This window comes from Amblyomma maculatum, chromosome 6 (assembly GCF_055883805.1).
Source record: "Amblyomma maculatum isolate TAMU_Amacu chromosome 6, ASM5588380v1, whole genome shotgun sequence".
Taxonomy (NCBI): domain Eukaryota; kingdom Metazoa; phylum Arthropoda; class Arachnida; order Ixodida; family Ixodidae; genus Amblyomma; species Amblyomma maculatum.
The window spans coordinates 11,781,580-11,792,511 of record NC_139349.1 but is presented as its reverse complement, the minus strand read 5'-3'; the positions used below and the strand labels follow the sequence as shown (position 1 = coordinate 11,792,511).

Sequence of the window (10,932 nt, the reverse complement as noted above, 5' to 3'; positions counted from 1 at the left end):
ATATTTTACTTTATGAGCTACAAGAAAAGGAAAAAAAGGCCTTCCACAAAATACTGAGCTTTTCAAAAAGCTCATATGCAAGTGGTGCTTCGTATGTAGACCTTGTGCAGAAAAAGGAATAGGTGACCAAGCAGAAAGAAATGAAAAGCCTTCAATATGAATAGAGTCTTCCCAAAAAGGTATTGCAGATAAGAGTCCCAGATAAATTAGGACTTACAGAAAGTCATCGTGAAAGGAATTGGCCAGGCCACTCACACATAACTCTTTGCATCCATAGACAAAATTGTTACATATGGGACACGGTGCCTACAGTGCTTGCTGAGGTGCTTTATGCCAGTACGGCTGCAGTTGGTTCCAGGTTTATAGCAGCCATTCTTAGCAGGCATACAGTTAAGCCTGTTAGAGAATGGATGGAACAGCAAGAAGGAGCTATGCCTAATTTGATCAAGAGACCCATTCATAAATGCAGTGCTGAAAATGAGCTTCATGAGCTCTAATTGCTGGCTCCAGGCTCTTTATAAAATTTTTCATTGGTGGCTTTCTTGTGGAGAGAATTCAGTTGTTTCTGGCAGTAGTATTCTCCCTAGTAAGAAATACCATTTTATCATTTTGAGCTGCATAAGAGTACAGGTGTTGTGGAATGATTGGTGGCCTCTAGCTGCTAATGAGGTAATCAAAATGAATATGGCGCATTACCTTGCCTCATTTTCGAACAGGCATTGCGTATGGTTCCTGCATTGTTTTTGTCTGCAAGCTAACTCGTTGCATTGCTTCTAAATTATAGATTCTAGGGCTATTGGAGCGTTGTGAATAGCATCATCATCATCATCATCAGCCTGATTATACCCACTGCAGGGCGAAGGCCTCTCCCATATTTCTCCACTTAACCCGGTTCTGTGCTAGCTGCATCCACTTGACCCCTGCGAACTTCTTAATCTCATCCGCCCACCTAACTTTCTGCCGCCCCCTGCTACGCTTTAAAACATAGCACTGCTTTGTAATTAGCTATTTAGTCAAATAGCTATGCAGCCTTGTCAAATGCCCTGTTATGAAGTAGAATCTGCATTGTGAGAGGAAATTGGATAAAAGTAAACAGAAAACTTCTTGACCTTGCTTAAAAATAGCCCTGTCGGTTTAAGTTGCAGGCACACATAATGCTCAGCTTCTCTGATTGTGTGGAGAAACATTGCCGTAAAGACAAATTGGGAAGTATTCATTATATGAACACTGAGTGTAACATGAAGCACAAATTGAGTTTTTGTATCCAGATTGTGTGGTTTTATTTTTATTATCATTGTGTTTTCACTGGTGGCAAAGTTTTTGAGCAGTCTGTTATGTATGAGTATGTGTACTTTCATCATGCAGGAGAAATGCAAGAATACACGAAAAAAAAAAAAGCTCTGCGAGTGCTACAAACAGTAGGAGGTATGCGAAATTCTATAGCACTGGTTTTCGAGCTAGGTTCTGCAAAGCCCGGCTACTCTATTAAGCTACTTTCGTGGGTTCGACGCCCCCCCCCCCCCCCCCCCCCTCTCTCTTCACACACACACTTCTTCTTGCTTTGTGTACAGACCACGGGGTCAGAATATTTAGGTGGGGACACAGCACGGGTTAGGCACTGTACGGACGCAAGTGACCAGGTAAAGTACCAGCCATGCTCCTCCGAACCGGGCCGCTGATCGCAGCGTTAGCGTTGATGTAGCGGTGAATCTTCGCCGTAAGAAAAAAGCACATACATAAACGGTGCCATTGCGATAGCAACCAGCTGATATCGCACGGCGTGTTTCTCCCACGCTAGCCATTTGTGTTGCCCTAACTGTTTCTCCGTCATCGCCGGAAGCATCACCATAGCACTTTGTTCTTAAGCCATGGCCATAGCATCAGTGCAGAAGCAAAGTCCAGAATAATTTATTGGCTTGTCAGTACTATATGTACGCAATTTATATCCTAACAATGAAACCAAGAAAAGGTTGAAGTTGCACTGTGCTGTGTTATGGTGGAGTGAGCAGCATATTACTCAGTTATTAAGTCATGATTATTCAATCAAAGGTGCTGGGGAAGCAGTTTTCATTATAAGGCACTGACAAGCACTTTAGTCGACACTCCGTGCTATATTGTTAAAAATCGTAAGGCTGTACATGGTAATAGTATACCTTGTTTGTTGAGTCTTTAGTGAATAGCACTGCATAATAATTGAGTACTAATGTGACAATTTTGTTTTTGCAAATGCAGATTTCTCTACCTGCTGCATCAAGGGAGCAGTAAGATTTTTTTCTGGCTGGTTTAGTGAAATCTCATACAGTTCAAGCCATAAGGTGAATGAACCCAAGCCTGAGAGACAGAAAGAGCTTGAAAGGAATATTTAGGTCTGGTAATTATCACCGATTCATTATGTTTGTCAGAAAATGTATGAAAAAGCATCCAACCAGTAGCTCTGTCATGGACTGCTCTGCTTAAAGTTTTCTCACATGCACTGTTTGATGGCTTTCGCTGCCAAGCTCTTTGTCAGTGACCACATCCTAGCTGGGGAAGCCACATTTCGATTGAAGTGAATGCGAAAGGTACCCACATGCTGTGGAATGTCTCCAGGTGATGAAATTAACGAAGCCTTGAGTGGTCTCTCTCATAGCCTAGGTTTTATGCCTTCTTTGACCTGAACAAATAGTTTATAAGCCATTTAAAAGAAAAAATATTGTACCGAACAGACAGGACTATGTAGAGTTGAATACAGACGAGTGCAATTGACTCCTTATGGTTATATCTGCTGTGCACGTCTGTTTTTTAAATTTCTGTTGAACAGTAAGGAGTTTGTATGAAGCAATGCATGCTAAGAATCTACAATAACGTCGTTGGCGCAGCAGACGACGCAGCACGGCACTGCCACACAGCCCTGTCTACATGGTCGTGTAATGCGCGCAGACAATGCTGGCACTATCGGACAGGCCCGACTGCGGGTCCTTCACGATTCCAAAAATATGGCTGCACGAGTGCGAGAAGGCAAAGGATCCCTCTGAGTGATGCCAACGCGAATGGCTCACATGGGCCAACAGATGCGGGATCGACGCTAATCCGGGGAAATATCAAAGTGGTCGCCAGAACTAGAAATCATGAATGTCGGCGATGTTGACGGGCGGCCACAAGTCCAGTTGCATAGTGCAGTCAGTTGTCCGCATGTAGCTTGAACAGATCCGTGCCGTACTGCTTTGCATCTCTTCATAGGTACGCGTCAACCTACACATTCCGCAGGAATCTGCTGAAATCTTGCATTGACATAATGTCAGCGCACGAACAGCCACATGTTTGCTCAGCGGACTGTCAAAAATGACAAGGCACTCGGTCAATTCATCTTGGCTGCGCAGCTTGCCATCTGCTGTCAGCAACAACATGACAGATTACCCAGCATGCATTGCTTCATGCTAATTCAATGTAGAAGCAGCAGCCTCCACTAATTCCTTTTTCGCATGCTAGGATAGTCAAAGGAGAAAGCAGATATTAGAATTTCATGTTTAAGTTAAAGTAAGTTGCAAGCATGTAATCACACTGTTGCAGTACAGCGTATGGCACCATTTTCAATGTACTGTGAATAGTTGACAGCTCATTTCTTTGTTTTATGCATCATGTTGCAATGGTCTTTCCTAGGTTATATAGCATACTGAACCTAAAATACAGCTAAAGACAATTATCTCATTTTTTTCAGTAGTATAGTGAAATGAGATAATTGCCTTATAGCTGTATTTATAGTTGTATCTGTAGCTGCATGTTTGGTGCATCACTTTCTAATGTCTTATTTAATACTTAGTAAAGGTGCTGTGTGATAGTACTGCTGATGTGGCTGCTCCGATGGGGTCTGCAAACTTGCCTGTTGTAACTACTAACTTTAACCAACTTTTAATTCAAGAGCACTACTTCACGAAGTCTAAGAAGCTCACCGATACGGTGCTTTGCCGAATGGGCCTAAGTTAGCAGCATCTACTTAGGCATTGCTGTTAACATGAAAGTGAATCCAGACTTCCGGTGCCCTTGGATCCAGAGTTAGACACATTGCCCTTAGGCCAGGCAGGCACATTTAACGGCATGGTTAAAGCAGGCTTTATATCTATGTCGCTTCTGGAAACTTGGACAACATGCATCATGGTCCATCTCATGAGCTAGCCTCTGGCACGTGATGGCGAGAAGCTCAACGTTTAATACATTTATCATCTACCAAGATAAACTATGTCAAACTAGTGCTTTTGAATAATATACTAAGTTTAGCCATGTTAAACCTTTGCAGTTGTTTTTAGAATTTCATACTAGCAATCCTTAGGGCTCTTGGAAATTTCATTCCATTTATTTATTTTGGACATAATCACAATTGAAATCCACCCAAGCATATTCATTTGTTTGCGGGACTTAATTTGCACTGCAGGAAAAACAAAATAGAAGGCCTCTGCATATGATGAAGAAGATTGGGCACACTATTGAAATAATATATGATTCAATTATTAGAGTGCTTTGTTATCCTGGTGTTGTTATCGTGGTGGTGATAGATAGTGGTGGCACTGGTTTCCAATGGGTACATGATCTCCCCTGGCCTGGTGCTCTGCTCTTCTGGGATGAAATGCTTGGGAAATTGTGCCATGTACCAGAAATGACGGTCAAAAAAAGAAAGGCCACATAATGGGCTTCTGCCACACGAGGCGGACTTAAGGCTGCCCGATGATGGAATGAATCACTGGCCCATCAGCGCATTTTTTCGAAGATTTTTCAATTTCTCGGGTGTGAAAGGCAGGCTCTCACATCTGAGAAACTGAAAGCTCTCCAAAGTAAGGTTATTTTTTAAGGCATTTCCACTGAATTCTACTGCTGTTTATTCAGATGTTTATTAACTTGTTCTTGGTTCTTGAAGTCGTTTATATTAGAAATATCCGTGATGCTGTGTACTAAGTGATTCTATTTGAGAAGCAGTAACTACCACAAAGAAATAACTTTCTCTGCTTCAGCAAAGCTTGTAAGGTACTACCCTTTAGCGCATAGTGTATCATATATGATATGGTAAATTTCCTTTCTGCTCAGTTGTTCTGAAAAGCAAGAAAAATTGTAATTATTTAGTACCACAATGTGTACTATCTGGAATTCATGTGTGCAGTATCTGAACCTGCAGAATAACTTATTTAGTTAATTTAATTGCAAATGTGCAAGAAGGTAGCATTTTTATTTCTTGCAGAAACTCGATAGGTGGAGGGACCATTTCCTTCATTCTGACTAGAAGCAGCGCTTCAAGGAAATTATTAGGACGTCATTGGGATTTATTTTGTCTGGTTACAACATCAGCTATGCAATAATCCTTTAGGCATTGTGATAAGGGTATTTATTCATGTATCACATATGATACACCACGCAGTTAGGGGTAATTTTTGTCACTTTATGATGTTTCATAATTTTATAAGCAGGAAACAGATTCGCTGCATTCAAACAATTATACATACTTTTTTTAGTTAAGGTTACTTCCTCTTCCTTATTAGCCACTGATTCTATTCAAAGTAGTGGCATTACATTGTATGGCAGACCCTAAAGTCGGCTCCTGTGCTCATTCGACATCCTGTGGTAGCCACAGTGAAAGTGTACTAGAGATCACTATACAGTGCACTGACTACCAAAAAAAAGACAGTTGTAGGAGGAAGAAAACATTGCGAAGATCTTCGAGTTGCGAAAGCTTTGCAGGAAATTGCATAATTGTATATGGGTGCCATATGCTACAGGCAGAATTTCTTTAGATCCGGTGTGTTCATTTAGAGCCACTTATGAGCAATTATATAGTGCGACAGCATTTCGCAAAATAATTGCAACCCCATCGTTTTTCTGAAAACAAAGGTTGATATAGGCATCTGCATCATGAATGGAGCACACCAATTTTTTGGGCAGAAAAAGAAAATTCATGCAGTAAGGGTGCAAGTGGTGTTATTTGTTTATCAGTAGTGGAAAGTAGATATAAAGCATATCTATTTATTCACATCATTCTGTATCAATAAAGCATCCTTGTTCAAGTAGATGAATAAATCTCCAGAATCTGTGTCCTATTATCTTTTACTGTTTTCAGCTGCCTTTGAAATGCATATGCAGAGCACCCGAACAACAAGCCATAGGAGGAAAGCCTGCGGAGCCTAAACAGGTCTCTTGAGGATTATGCTGGAAGTGATAAAAAAATAAGTTTTTAAGCATTTTTTTATAGCTATACATTTTAGCAGCACTTGCAATGATAGCGAATGCTGTTCATGTGCGCAAAACACATAAATGTGCATTTCAGTCTCATTATGAATTTCTATTTAATTTGGTACGTAGTATTCATAATCACAGCACAGCTACCTCATATTAACTGCATGCTGCATTCACATTGTTGCGTTCCAACTGTGTGCAGTTATACAACAAGCCATATATGCTGGCCATCCGCTTAACTTCCCTGGCCGTATGGCAGTGCAGGGTCAGCACAAAATATGTGGAGTTCAGAGCATGTGGATTCCATTGGAGTCCATACAGCTCAAATATATGGAGTCTAGATTATGCGGAGATCCATATCTATCGACATAGTGCAGATATATATGGACATTCACATCTTCTGTATGCCCATAAAGCTGTATGAACGAATCTGTATGCTCTGAGAATTTTTCTGCAGATAGTCTTGTCTTGTGACCTTGCCTACAAGCCTATCGATAGAGGCCTAGTGATACCAGGCAAATGGACCTTGCATTGGTAGCCAACTTTCGCTCTCAATAAGGCCCTGTAGTCACAGGCAGCTCGCATGATTAATTCATATGCGCAGCGATGCCTTACAAGTGAAATAGGAAAGAGAGAGGAGAGGGAGCCGTAGTGGTTTCTAGCTGTACCTGCAAGTGTATTAATTTTACAGATTGGTAATGCCCAAATTTGGTATTTGGCAAGTAAAATTCAATTTTGCCTTATTTTTACATTTTGCATTTTGTGAGCAGAGCAACTTGTGTTAGTACATTTCAGTTTTTTCATTCTCTTTACATTGGGATCTGGAATGCAATGCATAAGGAATACTTTCAGCAAATGCATGCAGTAAAATCTCGTTCATTAAACTCCCGTTGTTTTAAATACTAATTTGAACTAGGGCCGCCGTCCCGGCCAAAACTTATTTAGATCTTTGGCGCCAGACATTTGTTACCTTGCACACTGGGTCGGTTTGAGTCTGTTAACTTGGACAGGGGGTTGTGTGAAGGTATGACCCGTGCAGCCAGCAATTGCCAAAATAGACCTCTTAAACTTTACTTGCATGAGTAATTGGTATCGACGTACTTCGTGCATGCTTTGGCAGGCATGACGATGGTCAGACGTTCGCCATTACCAAAACATAACTCAGTCACATAGTTTCGGTTTTGCTTTAACTTCACGCAATCCCGCAGCTTCAATTGGGTGCGCACGCCGCCATTCCAGGCGCTGCTTGGCACACTACTGTTCTTTTTATTTTGGAATGGCCTAACACTGTTCTCATGCCTATGCACATATATCTCGAATGCATCCCTGCGCTTGTTTGCTTCACTGTGCGGTGAGCATCCTCGAAACAAGATGGGGCTATTTTGTGGAGGCACTACTACTACCTACAGCGTTGTTCTGCAAAAGTGGTAGCGGAGGCGTTTGTAATTTTGGAGTAATTCTTCAACATTACTGACAACGTGAGCAAAGTAAAGCATTTGAAAGAACCAGGGAAGCCATCATTTTCACTTGGGTTTCATCTCAAATGCAGATGACCATAATAGAGATGTTCGTTAGATAAATACTTTGATGCAAATGGTTTTCAGCTGTTTTTTCAGGCCCATACAATGACTTGCCCTTTGGTCAAAGCAAACATGATTTCTTGTCCCCTGACATCTGAATTAATGAGTGTACCGTAAACATATTTTTTTGCTGATGGTGGTGACTGCTTAAGCATGCACTCGACAAACATACTCAAAGGTATCGGAGAAAAATATTTTATTGCCCTTAAATTACAAGCCTATGTTGGTGTGTGTGTGTGTGTGTGTGTGTGTGTGTGTGTGTGTGTGTGTGTTTGTAGGGGAGTGAAAGAGACAACAGGCTTTGGCTTGGTACAGCTACGCCGGGTAGACGTACTTTGAAACACACATAATTTCCAACCAACAATGTCAAAACTACACCTCGTAATTTAGGCAACAAGCAGAACAACAAAATACTCTGTGCCTTGGTGGCACGTACGTAAGGACAATGTGCCTAGCTTGATTGGTAGGGTAGGGCCCCTTCCCCATTTCAGAGGGCACCCCTGCCAGACCAGCTGCCAGGTATACCCACCATCAGGGAGACTGCCCCGCTGCTCAGGCTGCCAAGGGTGCGTTCCAATTCTCGAGGTCGACGGCAAAGCAGATGGAAGTCTAGTTCCATTTCTTCCACAAATGTTGGATAAAACGACTTGTAAAGAGCCCATTTGTAGTCCAAAGCAACGAAAGCTTTGCTGATCAACACACTGACAGCACCCTGTCTTTATACTCCTTCAAAAGGTCTCCGCTACGCTGCACCGGTCTCGATTTTAATTAGGAATGTGATGCATTGCTTCATAAAACTATCTAAAAGAAGTCAACGTCGGCAGTCTTGTTTTTGCAACCTCTGCCCCGGTCACAACAAGGCTGGAGCTGTGATGACTGCCATATATTTGCTCCAATGCATCCAGTCCCAAGCGTTAGCTGTATAGCTTAGGCACTAGAGTAGACTAGGCCAGTAGTAAGAAATGGAACGCACCCATTGGGTACGGCGGTGGAGACTAGGACGGGGCACAACCTAGTCGAGAAGGGTGAAGCGCCCCTGCACAGCAGGGGTGCTCTATCACACACGTGGCCACACACATTCTCTGCACAGGCACAATGGCCTGCACCGAAGGCAGGAGAGGGACGGTGAGGAGGAAAAGCCCCCCTGCCTTCGCGGACTAGACGGCGCGTCATAAGTCGCCGGGCGAAGAAGCAGTGGCGGTTGGCGGCACATTGCTGCTGTTGGCGATTGGAGTCATCCGCAGACTCTCTTGCAGCCGTTGCAGTGAGGACTCCATCTGCACAGACCAAAACAGGCTGTTGCTTATGCTCAACTGCAGTTTGGTTTAGATCACGTCTATTATCTGTGCTCTGTGATGTCCCTGCAGAGTTCTTACCGTGATCCAAGCTAAAATTCAGAGTTCTGCTGAATCTCACAGGGAATGTGTTCACTGCTATTGAAGACACACCTCAGTAAACGCGCTGCAGAACTGGAAAAGGACCAAGGCTCACCGTACCGTGTGTAGCATGTGTCGAAGGTCGTGCAGAGCACGCTGCCAGATTTCGGCACGCTGTTGGTGGAAGGTCTCCCGCTGGGCCATCAGGCGAGCCCACTCCTGAACATTCTGCGGAGGAGGCCTGCGAATAACAGCCAAATTGTTACTGCGCTAGCATACTGTACTTTTCCTTCATGCTCATTTCTAGTCCACTAATCTTCATGCTCAGGTGCAACTTGTCAATGTAGGCTTTTAGATATTGGCATGTAGAAAACAAAAGGATTCAGAAAAAAAGATGCACTTAGAAGTCCCTGCATGCACCTTACTTGCTTGCATATACAATGCACCTTTTTCCGAAAGAGTTCATAAAAATTTGGCAGCACTGTTCATGCCTCATGGTGATGGAAATTTGCAGAATTTTATATTTTGCGCATGTCCATTACACTGAGACTGCAAAATGAAAGTGAGAAATGGCAGCTTTGGCTGCGAGTAACACAATCAAGCATGCAAGATGTCAGCAAACCAAACATGTAGTTCTCCCCACATGTCGACGATATAATTTGGCCATAAAAGTTTCTGCATCGGCAGAAGATTTGCATCATCCAAAATAGAAAAAGTTTATGCTGAAAGGAAAATGCATTTCTCTAGGTTTTTTGCTGCTGATAAAATTTATTTATGGTTGTGCACCGTCATACACTGCTCGCAGCGTGCATGCCGGTTATTGCGGTGTTGATGCTCAGTGGGCAGAACTTGATGCCTGAGAGTGCGGTCACAGCTCACATTCTGTTGTCACCTATGGTGGTACGGGAGAGCATTCAGACCATCTAAAATTCTGCATATTGTATTAACCGCCAATCCGACCAAGGAATTTCACAATTTCGATTCATGGCAAAATTTGTGCGAACAATGATAGAGCTGTGGCAAGCAGCTGTCATCTGTGATATGCTGCATTTTCCCTCACAGTGCACCTACTCAGTCTTTGTTCTCCTCATCTGATGCACAGGGCAAATTTTGTTTTCCTCATGGTTACCCTCATAAAAAACCGGTGCCCCATTAATAAGGGACATTCAATGGCACTTTCAAGGTACCTTTGCAGCCATTCTGTTCATGCCCTCAGGATGAAAATGGCAACGAAGAGCAAAAGACCGCTGAAATTTCGTGGCACAATTCCACGTCACAACGACAAACAAATGCCGGCGAGCAAAGCAGCCACGAAATTTATACAAATTCTGATAAGCTCGCAACAGCAATGCTGCTTAGTGACCAAAAATCTGACTACCCCTGTGGTAATAAGTTTTTAAACATACTCACCAGAGAAGTTTTAGCAAAGCAAAAAACGGCCAGCCAGAACCTAGGTAGCTTGACTGGAGATGGCATTTCTCATGTAAGAATGACTGTCTCACTGATATTATAGAAAAAACTCTCATGTAAGCATTGAATAGCTGACATGCTACTGCAAAATGACACACACACACATACGTGCATGCACGCATGCACGCGCATGCACACAAACGCACACACACACGTTTTGTTCAGTGGTAGCATATGCGATGTCTCTAATGCATTGCTGCACAAAAAAAAAAAAAAAGAAAAACCCTGCAGAACTGCGGTTATGAAAAAGTAAACATTAAAATTAGTAATGAAAGATCTATCAGCTGCTGATATCTGCAGAAATGATTAGG

At 42.7% G+C, this 10,932-nt stretch overlaps 1 protein-coding gene across 6 annotated transcripts in view; it reads right to left on the bottom strand.

Annotated features, from left to right (window-relative positions):
* Nucleotides 1–5,651: 5,651 nt before the first annotated feature.
* The window catches only part of LOC146185077 (protein Aster-B-like), a 128,862-nt gene continuing 123,581 nt past the window's right edge, over nt 5,652–10,932 (bottom strand). For 3 of the 6 annotated variants that reach the window (XM_084606057.1, XM_084606061.1, XM_084606059.1), the window contains 2 exons: nt 9,272–9,392; nt 5,655–9,052 (listed from right to left, as the gene is read on the bottom strand). In XM_084606057.1, the coding sequence (XP_084462183.1) occupies nt 8,945–9,052; nt 9,272–9,392 (229 nt within the window). In that variant the 3' untranslated portion in view covers nt 5,655–8,944. Of the gene's footprint in view, nt 9,053–9,271; nt 9,393–10,932 lie in introns of all 6 variants that reach the window. The other 3 variants (XM_084606060.1, XM_084606062.1, XM_084606058.1) reach the window with 3 other exon arrangements.